The sequence below is a fragment of the Rosa rugosa genome, chromosome 1, assembly GCF_958449725.1.
Source record: "Rosa rugosa chromosome 1, drRosRugo1.1, whole genome shotgun sequence".
Lineage (NCBI taxonomy): Eukaryota > Viridiplantae > Streptophyta > Magnoliopsida > Rosales > Rosaceae > Rosa > Rosa rugosa.
The window spans coordinates 70,758,148-70,781,250 of NC_084820.1; the positions used below are offsets into that span (position 1 = coordinate 70,758,148).

The 23,103-nt window shown below is 36.6% G+C and overlaps 2 protein-coding genes and 1 long non-coding RNA gene across 5 annotated transcripts; all 3 read right to left on the reverse strand.

Annotated features, from left to right (window-relative positions):
• Window positions 1-592: 592 nt before the first annotated feature.
• LOC133726607 (putative cytochrome c oxidase subunit 5C-4) lies at window positions 593-1,856 on the reverse strand. Its single transcript, XM_062154192.1, has 2 exons — window positions 1,673-1,856; window positions 593-1,126 (listed from the first exon to the last, which is right to left on the reverse strand). Exon 2 carries the CDS (start codon window positions 1,119-1,121, stop codon window positions 924-926), a length of 198 nt encoding a protein of 65 aa, XP_062010176.1. The 5' UTR covers window positions 1,122-1,126; window positions 1,673-1,856; the 3' UTR covers window positions 593-923.
• Window positions 1,857-1,997: 141 nt separating this feature from the next.
• On the reverse strand, window positions 1,998-11,303 carry LOC133726605 (DExH-box ATP-dependent RNA helicase DExH17-like). 3 transcript variants are annotated; one of them, XM_062154188.1, is made up of 28 exons: window positions 11,058-11,303; window positions 10,385-10,467; window positions 9,861-10,044; window positions 9,341-9,502; window positions 8,680-8,917; window positions 8,529-8,565; window positions 8,380-8,426; window positions 7,711-7,748; window positions 7,604-7,625; window positions 7,256-7,468; window positions 6,994-7,150; window positions 6,859-6,910; window positions 6,537-6,608; window positions 6,316-6,365; window positions 6,088-6,205; window positions 5,930-5,993; window positions 5,681-5,764; window positions 5,461-5,586; window positions 5,173-5,369; window positions 4,886-5,074; window positions 4,518-4,769; window positions 4,367-4,416; window positions 4,189-4,206; window positions 3,797-3,879; window positions 3,515-3,704; window positions 3,358-3,395; window positions 2,888-3,262; window positions 1,998-2,738 (listed from the first exon to the last, which is right to left on the reverse strand). In XM_062154188.1, exons 2-28 carry the CDS (start codon window positions 10,450-10,452, stop codon window positions 2,251-2,253), a joined length of 3,612 nt encoding a protein of 1,203 aa, XP_062010172.1. In that variant the 5' UTR covers window positions 10,453-10,467; window positions 11,058-11,303; the 3' UTR covers window positions 1,998-2,250. The 3 variants fall into 3 exon arrangements, with proteins under 3 accessions (XP_062010172.1, XP_062010173.1, XP_062010174.1); XM_062154189.1 differs by lacking the exon at window positions 6,537-6,608; XM_062154190.1 differs by lacking the exons at window positions 8,529-8,565; window positions 9,341-9,502; window positions 9,861-10,044; window positions 10,385-10,467; window positions 11,058-11,303 and having other exon boundaries at window positions 8,680-8,814.
• Window positions 11,304-12,256: 953 nt separating this feature from the next.
• LOC133726608 (uncharacterized) lies at window positions 12,257-19,563 on the reverse strand. Its single transcript, XR_009854888.1, has 2 exons — window positions 13,189-19,563; window positions 12,257-12,417 (listed from the first exon to the last, which is right to left on the reverse strand). It is a non-coding gene; the product is annotated as an uncharacterized LOC133726608 (long non-coding RNA).
• Between the last annotated feature and the right edge of the window lie 3,540 nt (window positions 19,564-23,103).

A 23,103-nucleotide genomic window follows, 5' to 3' on the forward strand; every position in this document is an offset into this window, starting at 1 on the left:
GTGACCAAGTCGCATAATCATCTGGATACTTGTCTGCAGATGGGGGTTTGATGGTGCCATTGACGAAGCCGAGTTTGTTCTTTGCATTGAGAGCTATGGTCATGGCTCTCAGCCATGTGGAGTAGTTATCTCCATTAAGCGTTTTGGATACCAAAACCAAACCCGGATGATCCGAATGGTGAATGAAGAAAGGATTGGAAAGATCCGATTTGGGAGAAACGTTCTTGCTTCCTCCTGTCTTTTCATCCCCAGACATGGTGAAGGGTGAAACAATTCTGCAGCACGAGAGGCTAGGGTGCGGCAGCGATAGGAGAGGATTTGGAGAAGATTACTGGGCGAGAACGCAAAGCACAGCGTGAGTAGAGACAGGATTTTCGTCCTGCTCTGATACCATGAAAAGAAGATAGTTTGGCTAGAATGGATTTCATTCATTCAAGATTGAATTGATATACAAGCAGTGTTTCTCTCTACAAGGAAACTATCCCTACAATTAAGGTCTACAGAATATTCACAATTGAATACTAATACAAACAGATCACTACATTCCTAATATAGAAGATACAAACTGATTTACTTCTCAACACAAGTGAGGTTAAGTACACAAAAAGATCTGTGGGAATCAATACCAAAATTTTCTTTGAATTTCTGTTTCCTTTTCAAAATCACGACCCCGCCCCTGCTCTTCAGCTCGTAGAGGGAAGATTAACATCTAATCTCGACATGCAAAGCTAGATTAGAGGAAACACTTGCTACACAAAGCTAGCTCTAAGTAATCAACTACAAACCCAAATAATTAACGAGGTACAACAAACATGCGAAATAAAGGAGTCTAACTAGCTATTAGAGTCCAGTCTTCTACCACTATCGATTAACACACACAGAATTCGTGAAAACTAGACTCATAGCTGAAGCCAGATGCAGAGCTACTCGTCTTCGTCGACGACGGTAGTAATTTTACCTGCATCAAGCAGATCATAAAACTCCCTTCTCCTCCTTTGCTCGTTCCAGTGATGCATTTTCCACAGGTAACCGGCCGCAAGCCCAATAGTTATCCCATAGAAGATCTCCTTGAGTATACTTGGAGCTTTATATGCAGCATGTCCTATCTTAGGGGCACCCATTATTCCTGCATAATAATCCACAACAACATCATTGTTGGAATTTGTGGCTTTGATACCACTATTGGAATTTAGTGTGGAAGTGTTTAGTTGTAGTGGGCTAGGACAAAGTGTTTAAGATAACAAATTTAGGACTGTTTTAGGAGCAAGAGTTTGCAAAAAGGCGTTTAGTGGGAAATAACTTTGAAAAAGAGGACACGCATCACATATTTATTGAACTTGATAACCGACTTAAACCAGCGACCTTGTTTAGTGGTTCATTATCAACCACATAATTATGAACCATATTCTAGATACATCTACATTTGGTTAATTACATGAACATTCTAGAACTAACATGATCTTTGTAGATCATATTTTAGAGTAATCTATCTAGCAGTTCTTAGACTTATCTTGATTACCCTTGACTTGTATAGATTGATGTAGATTATTTTAGATTGTTTCAATGTGCATTAACTTTCAACAATCATTAATTGTTTCACTTATCACTTTGTTAATCCAACCACAAATTAAACATCTCTACAAAAATATGAAAAGAGAGAGAGAGCAAGAACCTGATGTCAGTGAGGAAGAGGAACCAGAGGTGGCAAAGAAACCAGAGAAGCAGAAAGCTGAGGGAGAAGAAGGAGATAAAGCAACATGCAGCCGGGAATCCTAGCTAGGTACTTCTTCGTTTAACACCTGCTCAGGGGTGAGACACGTGGTGGCCAGGGCCACATGTCTATCGACTTCGCGTTATTTGGTAGTATTGCCACCTTAGTCCTGGCCATTGGCTCCTCATTCTAGTGTCCTATGTTTGACACAAACGACGCTCTAGATTCAATTGTATGTGTCCAATACTAGCGCAAGTTACAGTTCAGTTTCATAAGAACAATAGAGTGGGATGTTTATTAACACTATCTTGCTACATTCCTTTTACCTATAGGAAAGTGGTAACTAGACGACTAGACAATAAGTAATAACCTAATAAGCATCCATCCATTTACCCTACATGAAGTTTATAACCTGAAACAGCATCAGGCTGCACACAACAACCTTGGAAAAATTCAACCTGTTGTCAGAAATCAAGGCTGGGATTCATGACTGTGATAAGTGGCAGATATCCTCGCATTTTCGGGTTATTCAGGAGACATCAGAGAAAGGAAAAGACACTCTCAAACCCAAGAAATGTTTCTACTTCTCTGGATTTTCCAACTGCTGTCAACGAGCAGTGCCTTGGTGGTACAATTGGAGAGTGTTGATGTTTCTTCCTAGTATTCTCCACAGTGCTTGCTGGATCTGCAGGTCGCTTCGGATTCTTGAACATGGAGATATCGAAAGATGGCATGTTACTTGATGAGAGATTGGCTCCATTGCTTAAACCTCCGGGAGAAGCATTCAATATTCCATAAGGGTTGCAGGAGCTTTCGGAGATCAACCTCCTATCACATTCAGTATCTCTGATAACCTCATTTGGTTTTCTTCCTTTCAGCACGGCAGTAATATCCATGCTAAACTCTGGTTCAGTCTTATATAGGCGTTGTTTTGTCTGGATTAAAGACTCAGCCTCCTCCACATTTGGTTTATTGATCACCGGAAAATTCTTAGCTTTTGTGCGTATGTGCTCGAATATTGTTTCTCCTGTTAGAGGTTTGACATCAGGGTCAGTATGAGGCCCAGCTTCAGTTGGAAAGAAAATAACGAGTAACTACTCCACATAACTAAGAACCAAAGAGTGACTTATATAACATGTGTGTGTGTGTGTGTGTTTGACAGTAAAAAGATTTCACCTCTGCCATCCATGACGTTCAGGGCAGCTGAGCTTCTGGGATTTGGATGATTTTTGATACTAGAAAGATGTTGTTCTGCTTCTTTAAGTTCTGAAGATGGATTGACCACAGTTCGTCTTTGAACTTTATTCCATTCTAATTCTTCCAGAACCTCTACTCCACTTTCCGGTCCAAGCTTCTTCTCACGAGCACGTTTCCTTGCTAATTCCAAGGGCTCTGATGATGGAGGAAGCACACTATTTGATGACACCAAGACAGGGAAGTTCTTTGCCTTTTCACGTATGTGGTCAAATACTGTTTGTTGTGTCACAACTTTGTCATCAGTTTGAAATTTGGCAGCAATCTCATCTTCATGAACTTTGTCGGCAACCTCATCTTCAAAAAATTGAGGTACAAGTTTTTACAGACATCGGATTGCAAAAAAAAAAGTGATAACATTATAGTATTATCGATACTCAATTAAGCTATACCTTCTTCAGAGTCTTCATCTAGAAGCTTGAAACTGGGCCTGATATAAAAGACCCAAATAATCAAGTAAGAGAAATCGGTTATTCAGATTTCAGACCAAGAAAGAACAACCTTAGTAAGCAGAAATGAAAATGGAATATCAGTGAAAGAGATACTCACATGGGACCATCTACCCTTTTGGATTTCGTCGAGTTTGGAAGCACTTCACTTGGGCTTTCATAAATATCATCTTCTATGATACATACTTCCTCAGGTAGAGGAAGAGAGGGTGCTTTTTTTCCTCGTTTGTTATTTGCACTTAAATTGCTTTTCTTCATTAAGATAAGCTCCTGGTTTAGATCAATACCAACTGCATGGATAAAGTGACAAATTATATATTATAAGTATATACCTTATGATTATACCAGAAGGAAACTAGAAATATCAGGGCAGGGACTTTACTGTATTCTTCAAATATAAGATCAGCCTTAACAGTCAGCTTTCCTTGTTGGGGATTTGACAGGAGAACTGTTGCGCTATAGGGGCTGCAATGGAGACAATCCAAGTCAGACTAAACAAGGTAATAATCATGCAACCTGAGCTCTATCTTCTAATCTCATTATAGGTTATGATTAAATTTAAATTTTTGTATTAGCTTAATTTTACACTATTAAAATCATTATAATAGCTACCACTTGTAGCAAAGTCTTTTCCAGGACATAAAATACTTAACAGGGCATAATTTTTTTGAGTCACAATGCCTGAAACTCTGGATGTGCTTAACAAACAGATATATCTGACATGCTACATGTTCTCAAACAGAAGAAAAAAATTAAGATTGTGAGCCTACGCACCTCGAGAATTCATCAACTCTGCAGCCACAAATTATAGAGAGGAAACAGGATGATTACCAAACCACCTCAGGCCAAAAGGAAAGGGCTGAATATTAGATATATGAAACATCTAGTTGATAGAACCCCTTGGGATTGTAAAAAACCAACAACTAAAAGTAAGCTTCTAAATTGTCCTCACCTTATTTTCTCATGAAAGAGAACCAGGTTATCTTCTTCTGAACCTACAATCTGTAACAGATAAAATATTAGGGCCAGATTGTATAACAATGAAATTAGATTGTATCATGAAAATTTGAAGAAATTACGTGGAGCTGTTATAGAGTATGTACCATATCAGCATAATGTCGTTTTGTTGATTGGAGTGTCTGTGATAGCCTAGTCAGTGTCACCGCTAGCTTCAGTTTCCCTTGCCCCCAGCATTCAGTTTCCTCAACTTTCAACTCAACCTTTGGAGGTAGAGACAGTAGAGACTCTTTTATGTGGTTCCCATATGGGTATTTTCGACCAGTGACTATCTCAATTCTCCTAGGATCAGCCTCAGCTAGTGTCTCAAATGATTTAACTCCCATCGAATGTAGTGCCTGAAAGGAGCATAAAGATAAAAAGAAAATAAGGGTAGCGAAGAGTCAGTATTTGAGTGACCTAAGAATATCAAAAAGCATGTTTTTTCTGAAGCATATAAAGAAGTGGAAGACACCTTCGCAGTCACCATTCCAATCCCTGGTAATTGTTTCAGCAAGTATGGACTGTCATCCCAGAGTTTCTGATACATAGACTTTGCCAAAAGCATCGAGTTCAAGGCTCCTTTGTAATTCTTTTGGTAAATAAAAAATTCTTTCATGCATCTGGCAATTCTACAGCCATTTGAGCATATGGAGTTCATATCCTAAGGCACAAACACCCATTGATTTTAGCTCTGAATATAATCAAATACCAGAGTTATCAAGATAATGATGGAATGTAGTAGAGACTGAGAAATGAAACCTGGGTAAGGGATAAATCATGAACCGATGGATCACCAGTCAAGCAGTCATTAGCCAAAAGAAATATCTTTTCTTCTCTGGTTTGAATACGCTTTTTTCGCTTCCCTTTGTCACCAAGAATGTGAAAGCGAAGTCGACCATCTTTATCAGTGTTTATGTCATTTAGAAGCTTTTTCTCATTGCGCCTGAGCTGTATCCCTTCATATTCCAGTAGATAGATGTTATATAATTCCTTCATTAGTATTGTCAAAGAAATGTGAATAGCAGCAAGTAGTTAAATATGCATTACATGAAATTTCCTCAGCACGGCATATCACATGAAGAGCATCTTCCAAGCTGCAGTTTGCAGGTGTCTGAATAATGTATTTCATTGTGTCAAATTTCAAGTAGTACTTCGTCATCAGCCTCCCAGGTTCTAAAGAGGGAAAAAAAAGGAGGAGGAGGTCAGAAATTAATATATTTTGGTCTTTTCTGAAAGGTACTGCTTTATGGGTTAACGTTATTAATACCTAGTGGTTTCAACAGAAAACCATCTTCATCAGTCCGTATCATCTGATGCTGCGACAACTCATTAACTTTCTGTACACAGACCTCTGATAGAAAATAAAATTGATAAGGAGAGAAACGAGGCCAAATTAAGGGGGATGGGAGGGGAGGGGGGAGAGGGAGAGGGAGAGGGGGGAGAGGGAGAGGGAGAGGGGGGGGGGGGGGAGAGAGAGAGAGAGAGAGAGAGTTGTACAAGTAAACAGTCACAGTACCTAGCATATGCTTTTCTATACGATCATTGGAAATCACTTTTCTAACTGCATAGTGTCCGGGATTCTGATTGTACGTTAAACATGTAGAAATTAGTTAGATGGGAAAGTTGAAAGAATATATGAAATCTATCCATTTTAAAGAAGTGTAAGAAGCATACCTTCTTCATTCTCACATACAAGAAAGAGCACTTCATCCATTCGATTGCCCTTGTAATGTCAGAGACAGTCAGCTGAACTATCTCTGCAGTTAAATGCTCCGTCAAACATGAAAGCAATCTAATGACAGAAGACAATACAAGCTCATTAGAAGACATTTCCAATAGTTTGGCAGTATAAGCTTCAAAGACCACCAAAGTTGTTCTGGAATTTAAAGTTATAACACGTACTGTGATTCCACCATCTCACATCCATTCAAGAGATTCTCATACAAGTGAACCTGATATCCAATAAGAACAGGATTAACGAATTCGAAGACAAAAGTTTCTGTTAACAGACAGGACTAGTTCAATCCCAAGAAATATGAAGACAACGAATGAACAGAAATAGTTGGAAAGCAAAAACCAACACACACAGGAGTAAAGACTAAGGAAGAAAAGTAATAAACTACCGTATCTCTTCTTGTCATGATTATAACCATTCCTGTATCATCAAAAGGTGGGCGACCTGCCCTCCCACACATCTGCATGGTGATACAACTCACACAATATTAAATTGCAATTTGCTAAATTACCTAAAAGTGCTGACATGCATGTAGACACCAGAAGAATTTTTCTTGTTTGACCTGGCACATTTGTTTCAAATAGAGCCTTGATGTACAGACAAGATATATACTGGACAGAAGTATTACAAAAATATAAAGGCTCTGTTAACTAATGTCCCAAATTTATCTACTTGAATTGTCCTCCTTAGAAAGGGTGTGATAGACAAACCTGTAGCAGTGTAGATCGGTCAATTTCCATGTAGACTCCTTTTTCTTTGTTGCTGCACAAAATGCACATGTTAATGAATAAACACACCAGAAAATTTCATCATACTGATTTTGAAGAAATCGAAGTTCAACATACAAGTGCTGTGTTGATTTTATGACTACTGTATGTGCTGGTAGGTTGATTCCATGAGCAAGAGTATTTGTTGTGCACAGAATTTGAACATCACCCTTAAGGAAAAGACTTTCAATGAGATTACGATCCTTGAGGCAAAGGCCACCGTTGTGATAACCAACTGCAAGCAGGCAATTTATTTGATAACATGTCAATGTGGGGAGGTGCAGTAAGTTATAGTTAATGTAATGTGAACAACAAAACATAGTACAAAGTAGTTCCATACCACCATAAATCATATAAGATTGCATTTGTTTGTCACTGCATGACAATGAAGCTTCCCTTAGCCTCTCTTGCTGTTCTCTGCTTTTAATGAATGGATTTGAATGACCAAAGGCCATGACTGTCTGAGAAAGTATCTGTGCTGCTTCTTGTGCACCTTTTCTAGTTGAGCAAAAAATTAGAGCGGACTTCCCTCTTGAATATTGCATAAGGATATCTGTGCACCAGTTATAAGTGTATAAGCTATTCATGAACTTTAATTAGCGATGAATTCAATCTTGAAAGCATCTATATTCAAGAGGGGGGGTGGGGGATCATCTATGAAAAGGCCAGCATCATGTTCATTGCTTACCGAAAATATAGTTTTGAAGGCGCTGGAAAAAGGATCAAACATAAACCATCAGAAAAGTGAATAGTGGTATAGTTTGTAATATATAGTTTCTTAACTTTAGAAATTACCTTTTCAAATAGAAAATCATTTTTTGCTGGGGCGTAGCCTGCAAATTAAGCAGTTTTGAATATGCATTAATAAATGAGAACCAAATATAAGTAAAGACAACCATGCTTCAGTAAATTTGTAATATCAGACGTGCATCAGTGATCAAACCACAGAAGTGATTACTAACAAACAGTTGTCATCCTCCTATAAAGGACATATTGGAGAGCTTTTCTTCGTATTAAAAAAAATTAAAAAACTAAAAATAAAATAAATGAAAAACTGAATATGTCTCGGTGTTCATGGGAATGTTTATTTATTTTATTTTTTTACAACATGCCTCAAAAAAAAAAATCAACTAAAAGAATCTTTAAAAAGTGATAACTGAAATGAAAAATAATATCTTGTTCAAAAACATAATGAAAAAGAATATTGTGTTCCTTTGGTGAAATGTATGTCATAAATACCTCCTCATAAGAAGGTTTAGGTACCAAAAGTGAGTAAAAAAGTTACCAAAAATACTTGGCAAAATAAAAACAGAGTGCATCTCATCTAATGAGTTCTGATAAGAAAGAATAGGAAAGCGGGGCACTTGATTGTCATTATTATTATTATTATTATTTTTCAAAAATGGGGAGTCCTTGATATGATAAATATATTGTGAATGGTGAATTCAAATCATGTTTGCATACCAAAAACTTTTGTAGTCAGCTTTACAGGCCTCATTTCTTCTCCAAACCTGTATGCAGAGCAGAAAGATTAAAACAGAAGAACTGGATACTTGCATAGTTCTATTAATGAACAGTATTACTTAATCAATATCAAATGAATGTTGAAGTACCTTTTAATCCCTTGGACAGGCACCTTGAGCCACTCCGCTACAGTGGTTTGCATGCATTGTTGTTAAATTATATACCATTTGTACTCTTTTAAAGAAAGTCAATACAATAAAATCTAATCCTACCGAGTATTTTAACAAACAAATATCTCACCAAGGTCCTCAATATTTGGAATGGTGGCAGACACAGCTAGAAAACGAACATGAGCCAGAGCGCTTGACTTCATTTCAGGGTTGTAAGCAAGCATTTTTATTCTGCTAACTATTGCTTCCAAAACTGCTCCACGAGGATCATTCAACAGATGAACTTCATCAATAAGTAGAAGTGCTATATCGCTGAAAAAGCCCAATCCACCATCCTTTACGCGATACCGCGTTACAGCATCAAATTTCTATTTAAAGACAATAATTGATTAGTCATGCTCCTATGACATCATCTAGAACAAAGCCAATTGCGAAAGAATGGAAGAACTGAATATGAATCCTATTTTTTAAAGGAATAAGAAGAAACATATAATGTATGAGCATATGAAAGCTGATAGAATCCAGGATCAATCACTGCAAGTGGGATTCAGCTCAGGCGGTTATAAAGGAGAGAATGCAGGTTAACATGGGTTTAAAAAATGCAGAAACCTGAAAAATATTGTGCACTTGACAGCGCAACATAAGGAAGCTTCATCAATTTTGTTAATTTATGATTATGGTGCTGTTTGAGAAGATAGTTGACTTCTTTAAAATGAGTGGGTAAAGTATTTCAATCTATACTTTAATTCTTAAGTGTGTCCATCTGTATAACCTTACACCTTTATACTGACCTCAGGAGTGGTTAAAATAATGTCTGCTTCCTGTAAACTCCTGGTGTTGTAAGATTCATTATCTCCGGTGAGCTCCAAGCAAACTATGCCCCGAGATCCAAACTTCTGGGTCCAATCACGAACCTTCTCCTGAACTAAAGCCTTTGATGGGGCAATATAGATCTTCATGCCACATAAAAAGAAGGTAGAGAGAAGGAATAAGTGGTTGAAATTTAGATTATACATAAACTTCTAGCCGAATCTAGTACACATGTGCAACAGTTAAGAGCAAAGGTTTCATACAAAAAGGATAAAAATAACAACGAAAAATTAGCTGTGATCAAGCATTCAAGCCTACATCAGAATGAGGTAGTGGGGAGAATAAATAAATCATTGGAGAAAAGTTGAAAGAACATCATTGAAGGTGTCTGTAGTTCCTTTAGAATCCTGAATATTTAAAACTAAGGCTCTCACACATTTATTCTAGAACTATCAAAATGTTTACGACCTTACTTTTGGATTGAGGACATCAGACACTTACTGTTTTGAGAGTTCCATTTGTAGGTGTAAACCTCCCATCCTCAGAGATGAATCTTGAAAGAAGCCTCAAAATGCAAAGCTCAAAAATGACTGTTTTACCACTTCCAGTTGGCGCTGACACAACCATGTTCACATCTGAGTGGAAACAAGCAGGAAAGCATTCACTCTGCAAAGAGTTGAAATACCTGCATACATAGGAAAGGAATACATTTCAACTACACAAACTACTCCACCTTGTGGATAGCACAAAAATAACAACACCAAGCAGATGATGAAAGAACCGTTTGTGAGATCACATAGATTCTATCATCTCGAAATCACAGTTCAACTTCTTTGTTAGAATATGCAGCTTCAAAAAAAAAAAACTATATGCAGCAATTGCATAAATGTAAATGGAATTATGTAATACAAGTTACAGCAATATGCACACTTGTATCAAGAACAACAAACGATGCCAATATTCATGTTTTAACAACAGCCACACTACAAAATCCCCTCTAGAACTTGAGTAGGTCAGGTGATTACCTAAAATTAAAACATGCTCGAAAAGGAGCCGGCAAGTCTGCCATGGACTTAAGTGTATACGAATCCATTCTTGAACCCGTTTCCTGCCAGAAACAACAAAATTATGTTATATATTTGTTTACAATCCACAGAACCAGTGGAGTTGTATGAAATTTCATGCTATAATTCACAGAAATGAAACACAATCAGTACACATGTCAAGAGCCAAATGTTGCTTAACAATCAGTGAAATCCAAAACTTTCCACAAGCACAAAAATGATATCACTCTTCTGCATATCCTCTACTTTTTCTTAGTCAACCAAATTAGAAATTGCTAAGCTATTGGTGAGGAGAGAATCACAAGAAGTTACTTGTAAGAACACATATCAGTGAGTTACAGAACCAAATATATATACCAAAGCACACAAAACTGCTCATTCTCTTCAAATCCGTCCTCAAATCTTTGAAAATCGAAGTAAACTACTAAGAGAATCGCAGATCTCAAAACCTGAACCTCGAATTTCTCCATCTCAGTTGAAAACTCTACCAACTACTCGAGAATTCTTTCAAAATACGTAAGTTTTGAGTATTCAAAGCTCGCGAAACAACAAATTATCGATTCGAAGCAAACAATATCGATATGCATTGACGAAATCTCAATGAAAATACTGATCCAGACCTAGCCGTAAGTACCTGGATTGAAGATGAAATTCCGGTACCGGTCGTCGATCTGAAAACCGATCGGGTTAATCTAAGCGCGTGCGCGTGAAGAGTGAAAGAACGATACAGAGGTCGATTATGGTGAAGAGGTCGGGGCCGCAGTAGAGAGGTCTGGACTGTGCGAAGTGAAGGAAGACTGAAATGAAGTGAAATGAAACGGATGGGTATTTATAGTCCGGGTTTGGCCCTTTTGGCGGGGGAGGAGATGACCCGGAACGCACTTGATGGCTAAACTGAATTTTTTTTTTTTTTTTTCTGTTTAGCATTTCCAACGATAAAAGTTATTTTTTAGTTAAATTTAACTAAAATTGTGAAATATAGTTATTGATTTAACAACATTGCTCTAGCTACGTATCAACATCATTATGAAATTTAATGGCTGCTCCAGTACTTGGTACGCTCTGATGACAGATTATTGTTTTTTCTTTACATGTAAATATATCAAAAAGATTAAGTTTTGCCCGATAAAAAAAAAAAAAAAAAGATTAGGTTTTGTAAATCATTTTTCCACAATTTGTATACAAATTTTTTTCTCAATTGTGTTTTTAATTAAACATACAAATCCATGTCATTGAAATTTCATAATGATGTTGATGAGGTGGTGCCTACCACATCATTTGGTAATAAATTTTGGTATAAGAATTTAGGATCTCTAGCATTACTCTTGACACATCATATTAATATTATATAAGTTAAAACAACATCTTTAATTGGATTGGATTGGATCAAATGAAGCTTATTTATTTTTTATGATCGGTTGTCCAAAATAAACCGGTCATTTTGAAATAGAGACAGTTTGAAGTCAAAACCGATCCAACCCAATCCGTATTCAGCCCTACTCAAATGATATACTACCATATTAAATATAAGGCCCAAACTCTAGTATATAATCGCTACAATTCTTTTGAACCACATCACAGCTCTCAATCTCTCATTTTCTAACATTTAGTACTAATTTAAGCTAGTATTGATGACTAAGCCATTAAATAAGTGAATAACTTTGAATATATTCTAGATTTTGGTTCTTGAATATAGGTTTTGGATTTTGATTATTGAATTTTGAACCTAGAGATTGGTTATTTAACAAAAAAATTATTATTGAGATTGAATTTTATTATGAAGTTTTTCATAAACAACATGCTAATATTATAAGTTAATATCACATAACCGACCTAACCAAACCATCTGATGAAACATCTTTTTTTATGCCCGTTGTCTGAAATACTTAAACCACTCATGATACGCTCAAAGCAAGCGCATAATTTAATCCTGAAAACATCGTTAGTAGTATAAGCAAATAGGGATCGTTCTATTCCGGGGATTGAGGGTACACCTGTCATTGTCAAAAAAAACAAATAAAGAATTAAAATAATAAAGTAAAAAGTATTATGTACAAAAATAAAATAAAGAATAAAAATATATACAAGTTAATATAAAAAGGGGGGTTTTGAGATTATAGAATTGGAATTAAAATTAAATGAAATAAAGAAAGTGTAAAAACACATATACAAGGGTGGAACACAAGAAACAAAGATCAAAACTACAATCATATGAATGAAATCCAATTACAATTCCTAAAGTTGATTATCTATGTCATGAGCAATAAGTTGACCATGTGAAACATTCGAAGCAAATGATTTCCCATATTTTACTTTCCTTGAATATTTAATCTAAGTGAAAGCACCTAAATTAAACCTATTGAACATGCAATCATAGTCTAGAAAACTAGCTAATCAAGAACACATTCAATGCATGAAGAACAAAGAAAGGATGTCAACCAAAGTGCACAACCTAGTATGAAAAAGTTCATCTATTTGCAATCCTCCTTAATTGATTTCGACTTTTGTCCAAAGCCTTTACTACTTAAATCTAGCACCAATTACATGCATATATCCTAAGTTGGCCATCAAAGAACACATACATATAAAAGTTTTCCATAATCCAAAATCAATTAAGCAATCTCACATAAGCAACATAAAAATCAACATAAAGAAATCACAATTTTTATTCAAACATAGAAATTAGGCTTAAACTTTGCCCTTAATGTTATTGTTAACTAGAAACAAATTCCTACGAAATTAAATAAGAAAAAAGAATGAATTACACCGTGAGTTGGAGATGGAGATGGAGTGCTTGAAACGTTGAAATCTTGAATCTTGGAAGCAAGCCTTCAAGGTGGACGATGGAGGATATGATATTCCCGGCTCCTTCTTCTTCTTCTTCTTCTTACTTGAAAACGCAGAATTTTGCAACTAGAGAATGGAGAGAAAAATGGAATGGAAATGGAGAGACAAAGAAGATGAAATGGATGAAGGAATTGTCTTTAGAGTGAGAGGAGAAGGTGTTTATATAGGGAAGAAAAAGAAGAGTGAAATGATAAATGGAAGAAAAATAATGAAAGTGGTTTGTAAAATATGGAAAAGATGGAGTAATGATGAAATGAAAGCAAGGCATGAAGGTGTAGAAGTATGGAAGTGATGATGATCTATTGGAGCAGAAAAATATATCCAAGGAAAAAGAGAAAAGCATCTAGCTTTCTTCATGTGGGTAGGAAACTTGAACATGTGGTGTTGAGCTGTTTTTAGATCAGTTTCTGCCCCTTTATTCCTTCAATTATTTCTCCAACAAGCATTCCCAATTTCACTATGACCTCTTCATAAAAAATGTTCCATTATGAGTGTAGATCACCCTGGTAAAATTTCAGATTTTTATTCCATGTGGTTGGGCCGAAAATGCTGCTGGACCTCTTACAGGTCCAGTTTTCCAGTTTTGCTTCTGCAGGAAATTGGGCTGACCGTTTGAAGGCCTTCCGCTCAATTCTAGCTCTGGCACTCTTCATAAGAAACGATCCTTAGGATGTGTAGAATGGATCTGGAAAGTTTCAGCTCATTTGAAGTTCATTTGGTCCGGCGGCCGCTCCTTCTTCCTTGCTTGGCTTGGTTTTTCCTAGCCGGAGTAGGAAAATGTGTAAAATTGACATTTTAGTACATTTCCATTTTTCTCCACCATTTATAGGTAAGTGTGGACCTAATGCTCATTTCACCATCATTTACTCCAATGTACCTAAGAAAATAGAAATTGAGTTAAAAATCGATTCGTTAAGGAATTAACTAAGCAAAATGTGAGGAATTAACTATTAAAATACCACTTTAAAATGCTCCTATCAAATTCCCCCACACTTAGCTTTTGCTAGTCCCTTAGCAAAATCAAAAACTAACAAACCAAAAAGACTATGACACAAAACAAAGAAACCAACGAAAAAAAAATGACTAAGTATGGAAACAAAAACACAAAGACTCAAAGAAACCAAAAACGTAAAACACAAAGCAAAACACAAAGAAAGAAAAAAAAAAAAAAATGTCACACATAAAAGAGTAAATTCAAAGACAAAGACCAAGATGTTGACATCACAAAGACCTCTATTGCCCTTTAACATATTGTCTCAGAAATCTCATACTTTCACAACACCAAGATTAGCACTCAATCAAGAATCAATGTTAAGCATTCGAGAGTTAATTAAAACATATGATCCACACATACACAAGTAGGACTTGGTTGTAATAATGATGATTGGGGTTTAGCTTAGCATGCTTCAGACAAGTATGATTCATATCCTCACAAGGTATATCCACTCTTTCTTCTCTCAGATCAAGGCAATGCTTAAAAGCTTATAATCACTCATTTATATGTGAGAGAACATATTTTAAGGCAGTCAAATAGCTCACATATATAAGAAACGAAAAGCACTTTGTGAATATAATTTTTTTCAAAAGATCTCATGAAGGATATCAACTACTTGCACGAATGGACCCAAGCCATAGGTTCAACTCTTGTAACTCATTTCCACATCAAAGGCTGTCCCATCTTAAGGATCAAGAAGGTCTTCTCAAAGGGTTGTAATGGGGCTAAGGCTCAAAGTTTTCAGAAATGAAAGGTATGGAATGTCAAAGTATCATAAAAACCTAGCAGAGCTCATGCAGATGTAGAGATCTCGAAATATTTCACCAAGGCATTGCAAAAACGTCACTTCCCCATAGAGGTAATATAAGAGGGCCAAATGTCTTCATGTTGGGCCCAATCTTCAATATAAACTTCCCTTGAACTCTAGTGAAATGGACAAAGGCCAAATTTTTCTGTAGTGGGCCTTCAATTCAAAGCAAACTCCAAAATCACTAAGTATGGGGGATGAAAGTCCATAAACATATATTTTTTTTTTCTTTTTTTCTTTTTAGCCGTACACAATTTTTCTCTTTTCTTTTCATTTTTCACGGCTTCAACATATCTTTTTCTTTATGGACAAGTCTATCCCCACACTTGAACTTTCACCTCTTCTCAATCTTCATCCTTAGCACCAAACCCATGTAGTATGTCTCAAAAGATAGCTCCACTAAGTCCTTAGAACAAAGGGTAGGGTTGTAACTATACTAAGCTTCATGGTTAAGGATTTTAAGGGTGATGAACGAAAAGGCTTAATGTAGGCTCAAATGGGCTTATCTAGGGGGGTCCCACGACGGGCACAAATGGGGACACAAGTTTATTTGGCAATGGTGGTAATTCCTAGAGAACCTCTATCCCTTCCAGAATCAGGGCCATGTATTGATATCACGTCTCAACAAGCACAAGAGCGAATTCTAGCATTCTCTAGTCCATTAAACTTAATCTATGGCAAGCAGTCAATCAAGATGAAAGAATAATGAGATCATCAAAACATCGCCAAGAAATTAAGAATATATTTTTCATTTCACTCCAAGAAAAAGGGACATGGTTCAATTATCTCACATGGCTTTATGAATCACAACTCATCTTAACATGCTCATATTCTGTACCAAGGTCATGCAATCCATATCCACTACAAGGCACACATTTTTCATATATCTCAATTAACCAAAGAATACCATGTTTAAAATCATCTCAATGTTGTGATCCTCTTTTAGTCATGATTTCAGAGATATAGAATCATCCCAGACAGTTGAAAGGCATCCTAAGACTCAAAACAAAAACAAAAGCAACGAAATTTTTTATATTTCTGACATTTTTCGATTTTTTTTGTTTTGTTTTCTTTTTATGACAAAAACTAACTACAAGCATTAATCCTTCCCCCCACACTTAAATCATACATTGTCCTCAATGTTAAACAAGTTAGAGCATGCAATGAACAATTATCATGTGAATGGAATGATTAACTCAAGAAAACCTAAAAACAAAAACTAAAAACGCAAATAACAAAGATACAATCAGAAAATAGTAATAGAGGAGATAGAGTTTAAGAGAGCAAATCTGCGTTGATGGCTCCTCCAAAGCTACGGTTGAAATGGGTTGCCTCCCATGCAGCGCTTAATGTTTAAAGTCTTTCAGCCTAGACTTGTACCTCCATTTACTCCTTTGGAGGAGCGGTATGCGGGCGAGTGGCAGCCTTCTTGCTGGTTTCAGCCTTCGGAGGAGGGTTCTGATGGAGTGACATAAATAAAAAAAAACGGGGGAGGCAAGGTTCGAAACCTTAACCTGCTCCACGAAACCTTTGTCCCCAACCACTGGAGCACAAGCTGTGCTTAATATATTGTGTACAAATTTTATACTTATTATGTCATAAACGAACATAATAAAAATAAACGAGAGGCGAGGTTCGAACCTCAGACCTCTTGTACACGAACTTTACACTCAACCACTCGAGCACGGCTGCTCACGTTATTATCCATACCAATCCTTTTATTTAAACCAACTGTTTCAACTGTTTCAACAATTCGGCACAAAACATCCAAGACTGTTGCAGAAACCCAGCCCAACTCATCCAAAACTGTTTCAGAAACTCGGCCCATCATGTCCAAAACTGTTTCTGAAACTCGGCCCATCAGGCCTCCACCCACAGCTACAGTGATGCCTTGATCCGAGACAGGCCCAAGTACGGCCCACTTGTGTCACGGCTTATCCCTTCCGTGATTTACGGCAGTCAAATCTGCTTTCGGCTACAGCTGTCTGCCACAGCGCCTCGAGATTCCTTCGGTCCCCTTACACGCTCTCCACGCGCCAACAACTTTTCCGGGTTTCAGGGCGACTTTAATCCAACGCGTAGAATGAATCACAGGAATCGTCCATCCAACGGTGGAGATCTGCTCACCTCGCTCTATAAATAGGTGCATTCTGAGGGCGCAACTGTTCACTCCAAAGGAACGAAAATCTCTCCTGAGTTCCAGCCCCTCTCTCCCAACTCTTCAGCTTTCCTCTTCTTTCAAAACTCAAAATATTTCTTCTTCGATTCAATCCTTCTCTTCTGATCTTCTCTCCCATCTAGTTGATTCAATCCCATCTTTCCTCTGAACTTTCAGATCTCCAACACACCATCATCATCCTTAATCCCTTTAACAACAACTCCTTCAAACACTCGACAACTTTACTCTTCGATCTTCACATCCCCTCAACCCATCACCATGGAACCACGAACTCTGCAACTGATGGAGCTACAAACCCAGCAACAAATCGAGGATGGAGGAAACAACCAAGCAGCCGGGAGTAGTGCCAACACAGATTTCTGGCGAAGCCGTGCCAGGTGGGTTCCTACTCCAGATCAAATAAGGATCCTCAAGGATCTTTACTACGACAAGGGAGTTACGTGCCCAACTACAGAGCATATTCACGAGATCTGTCTCCAGCTGAACCAGTATGGACATGTTGAGGGCAAGAACATTTATTTTTGGTTCCAGAATGTCAGGGCTCGAGAGAAGCAGATGAAGAGGTGCAATCAGGCTGCTCAAGTGCCCATGGGAACTAGTTCTCCTGGTACTGGTGGATCCATTGATCTCAATTTTGGGCCAGCTGGTTCTACTGGTGCTGGTGGATCCATCGACATCAATTTTGGGCCAGCTGGTGGATCCATTGACATCAATTTTGGGTCCACTAGTTCTACCGATGATGGTAGATCCATTAATCTCAACTTTGGTTCCACCGATTCTACTGGTAATGAAGGATTTCTTGATTTAAATTTTGTTTCATATTCTTCCTCACACTTCAACACTAATACCAGTACAACTCTTTTGGCACAACAGGAGGACAAACATCCCTGCAACAACGAGGAGGAGATCACCAGGAGATTGAAACCCTTCCATTGTTCCCCATGCATGGTGAGGACATCTTGGGCATCATGAAGACTACTTCCGAGAGAGGTAGCGGTTATGGCGGTGGCTCTCACATTTCCCTTGAGCTCAGCCTCAACTCCTACAGAGATGCAGACATGGCTTAGTATAGAGTATTATTATTATTATTATTATTATTATTATTATTTATTTATTTATTTATTTTTATTTTTTTTTTTTGTAAATAGCTGAATTTAATAAGACTGAATGAATGCAAATTTTTTTTTTTATTATTATTATTTTATTTATTTTTATTTTTTTTATTATTTTTTTTTAAAATATAGGACTCAAAAATATTTATAGGACTCAAAATGAAAGACAAAAATATTTATAGGATTCAAAATGAAAGACAAAAATATAAATCCCTTCCCCCACACTTAAATATTGCATTATCCTCAATGTAATCAATTAAAAGCATGCAATGAAATAAGTAAGCATATAGGGATGAAATTTACGAAAATAACTACTAAAACAAAAAGAAAATGGAGGAGTAAAAGGGGAAGAGAAAGCAAATCTGATTATATTCTGAATTGGGTTGCCTCCCAAGCAGCGCTTGTAGTTTACGTCTTGCAGCCAGACGGTACCTACATTAAATAAAGTTAGTAACTTAATATTAACAAAGAAATACAAAAAAAATAAACAAGTAACTATGAATTACAAACTACAAGTATAATTAACAAGTATTTTGTACATAAGACACAAGTTAAGTACACAAGTGAGTATAAAACGTAAAAAGTATTTTTACAAGTATAAAGTGTGAAACAACAAAATAATTTACACGTAAAGAGTATGCACAAGTATTTCTTTTGTTATAAACATTATTGATATCAAATCTAATTCCAAGCGGTAAATCAAGTGGACGTGCGGCCCAAGTATAGTCGTCTAGACACAAAGTCCCTCCTACATCCGTTGGGCAACCTTACTGAAATGGCCAGGTAGGGGAGGGTGAACACGAGAGGAAAAATCCATTTTGGCATGAGCTAAGCCCATTTATAAGCACTTCTGGATTCAAAAACCCGTCATGAACGTTGTCCCCTTCCTAGACACCATCTCACATAGGATATTCTTACTAGGATGTAAAAGGTCCTAAGTGTGTTAGACAGTTCAATGAATGTTAATAAAGGCCGCCCTCAACCTTAAGGGACCTGAACTAGGTACCAATAAGGGGTTTAGGCCAATATTAATAAACACGACTTCACCTATTCCTTCTTTAATTTACAACTCACAATTAAACTCGTATTCAACAATAAAAAAAAAACAACCTAGTTAATTTAAACTAAGTATCAAACAGTTTATATACAACAATTATAAACAAAAACAAGTGATTTTTCAATCCCCGGCAACGGCGCCAAAAATTGATAAATGCGCTTCCCCGGCAACGGCGCCAAAAATTGATACGCTCAAAGCAAGCGCATAATTTAACCCTGAAAACATCGTTAGTAGTATAAGCAAATAGGGATCGTTCTATTCCGGGGATTGAGGGTACACCTGTCATTGTCAAAAAAAAACAAATAAAGAATTAAAATAATAAAGTAAAAAGTATTATGTACAAAAATAAAATAAAGAATAAAAATATATACAAGTTAATATAAAAAGGGGGGTTTTGAGATTATAGAATTGGAATTAAAATTAAATGAAATAAAGAAAGTGTAAAAACACATATACAAGGGTGGAACACAAGAAACAAAGATCAAAACTACAATCATATGAATGAAATCCAATTACAATTCCTAAAGTTGATTATCTATGTCATGAGCAATAAGTTGACCATGTGAAACATTCGAAGCAAATGATTTCCCATATTTTACTTTCCTTGAATATTTAATCTAAGTGAAAGCACCTAAATTAAACCTATTGAACATGCAATCATAGTCTAGAAAACTAGCTAATCAAGAACACATTCAATGCATGAAGAACAAAGAAAGGATGTCAACCAAAGTGCACAACCTAGTATGAAAAAGTTCATCTATTTGCAATCCTCCTTAATTGATTTCGACTTTTGTCCAAAGCCTTTACTACTTAAATCTAGCACCAATTACATGCATATATCCTAAGTTGGCCATCAAAGAACACATACATATAAAAGTTTTCCATAATCCAAAATCAATTAAGCAATCTCACATAAGCAACATAAAAATCAACATAAAGAAATCACAATTTTTATTCAAACATAGAAATTAGGCTTAAACTTTGCCCTTAATGTTATTGTTAACTAGAAACAAATTCCTACGAAATTAAATAAGAAAAAAGAATGAATTACACCGTGAGTTGGAGATGGAGATGGAGTGCTTGAAACGTTGAAATCTTGAATCTTGGAAGCAAGCCTTCAAGGTGGACGATGGAGGATATGATATTCCCGGCTCCTTCTTCTTCTTCTTCTTCTTACTTGAAAACGCAGAATTTTGCAACTAGAGAATGGAGAGAAAAATGGAATGGAAATGGAGAGACAAAGAAGATGAAATGGATGAAGGAATTGTCTTTAGAGTGAGAGGAGAAGGTGTTTATATAGGGAAGAAAAAGAAGAGTGAAATGATAAATGGAAGAAAAATAATGAAAGTGGTTTGTAAAATATGGAAAAGATGGAGTAATGATGAAATGAAAGCAAGGCATGAAGGTGTAGAAGTATGGAAGTGATGATGATCTATTGGAGCAGAAAAATATATCCAAGGAAAAAGAGAAAAGCATCTAGCTTTCTTCATGTGGGTAGGAAACTTGAACATGTGGTGTTGAGCTGTTTTTAGATCAGTTTCTGCCCCTTTATTCCTTCAATTATTTCTCCAACAAGCATTCCCAATTTCACTATGACCTCTTCATAAAAAATGTTCCATTATGAGTGTAGATCACCCTGGTAAAATTTCAGATTTTTATTCCATGTGGTTGGGCCGAAAATGCTGCTGGACCTCTTACAGGTCCAGTTTTCCAGTTTTGCTTCTGCAGGAAATTGGGCTGACCGTTTGAAGGCATTCCGCTCAATTCTAGCTCTGGCACTCTTCATAAGAAACGATCCTTAGGATGTGTAGAATGGATCTGGAAAGTTTCAGCTCATTTGAAGTTCATTTGGTCCGGCGGCCGCTCCTTCTTCCTTGCTTGGCTTGGTTTTTCCTAGCCGGAGTAGGAAAATGTGTAAAATTGACATTTTAGTACATTTCCATTTTTCTCCACCATTTATAGGTAAGTGTGGACCTAATGCTCATTTCACCATCATTTACTCCAATGTACCTAAGAAAATAGAAATTGAGTTAAAAATCGATTCGTTAAGGAATTAACTAAGCAAAATGTGAGGAATTAACTATTAAAATACCACTTTAAAATGCTCCTATCAAATTCCCCCACACTTAGCTTTTGCTAGTCCCTTAGCAAAATCAAAAACTAACAAACCAAAAAGACTATGACACAAAACAAAGAAACCAACGAAAAAAAAATGACTAAGTATGGAAACAAAAACACAAAGACTCAAAGAAACCAAAAACGTAAAACACAAAGCAAAACACAAAGAAAGAAAAAAAAAAAAAAATGTCACACATAAAAGAGTAAATTCAAAGACAAAGACCAAGATGTTGACATCACAAAGACCTCTATTGCCCTTTAACATATTGTCTCAGAAATCTCATACTTTCACAACACCAAGATTAGCACTCAATCAAGAATCAATGTTAAGCATTCGAGAGTTAATTAAAACATATGATCCACACATACACAAGTAGGACTTGGTTGTAATAATGATGATTGGGGTTTAGCTTAGCATGCTTCAGACAAGTATGATTCATATCCTCACAAGGTATATCCACTCTTTCTTCTCTCAGATCAAGGCAATGCTTAAAAGCTTATAATCACTCATTTATATGTGAGAGAACATATTTTAAGGCAGTCAAATAGCTCACATATATAAGAAACGAAAAGCACTTTGTGAATATAATTTTTTTCAAAAGATCTCATGAAGGATATCAACTACTTGCACGAATGGACCCAAGCCATAGGTTCAACTCTTGTAACTCATTTCCACATCAAAGGCTGTCCCATCTTAAGGATCAAGAAGGTCTTCTCAAAGGGTTGTAATGGGGCTAAGGCTCAAAGTTTTCAGAAATGAAAGGTATGGAATGTCAAAGTATCATAAAAACCTAGCAGAGCTCATGCAGATGTAGAGATCTCGAAATATTTCACCAAGGCATTGCAAAAACGTCACTTCCCCATAGAGGTAATATAAGAGGGCCAAATGTCTTCATGTTGGGCCCAATCTTCAATATAAACTTCCCTTGAACTCTAGTGAAATGGACAAAGGCCAAATTTTTCTGTAGTGGGCCTTCAATTCAAAGCAAACTCCAAAATCACTAAGTATGGGGGATGAAAGTCCATAAACATATATTTTTTTTTTCTTTTTTTCTTTTTAGCCGTACACAATTTTTCTCTTTTCTTTTCATTTTTCACGGCTTCAACATATCTTTTTCTTTATGGACAAGTCTATCCCCACACTTGAACTTTCACCTCTTCTCAATCTTCATCCTTAGCACCAAACCCATGTAGTATGTCTCAAAAGATAGCTCCACTAAGTCCTTAGAACAAAGGGTAGGGTTGTAACTATACTAAGCTTCATGGTTAAGGATTTTAAGGGTGATGAACGAAAAGGCTTAATGTAGGCTCAAATGGGCTTATCTAGGGGGGTCCCACGACGGGCACAAATGGGGACACAAGTTTATTTGGCAATGGTGGTAATTCCTAGAGAACCTCTATCCCTTCCAGAATCAGGGCCATGTATTGATATCACGTCTCAACAAGCACAAGAGCGAATTCTAGCATTCTCTAGTCCATTAAACTTAATCTATGGCAAGCAGTCAATCAAGATGAAAGAATAATGAGATCATCAAAACATCGCCAAGAAATTAAGAATATATTTT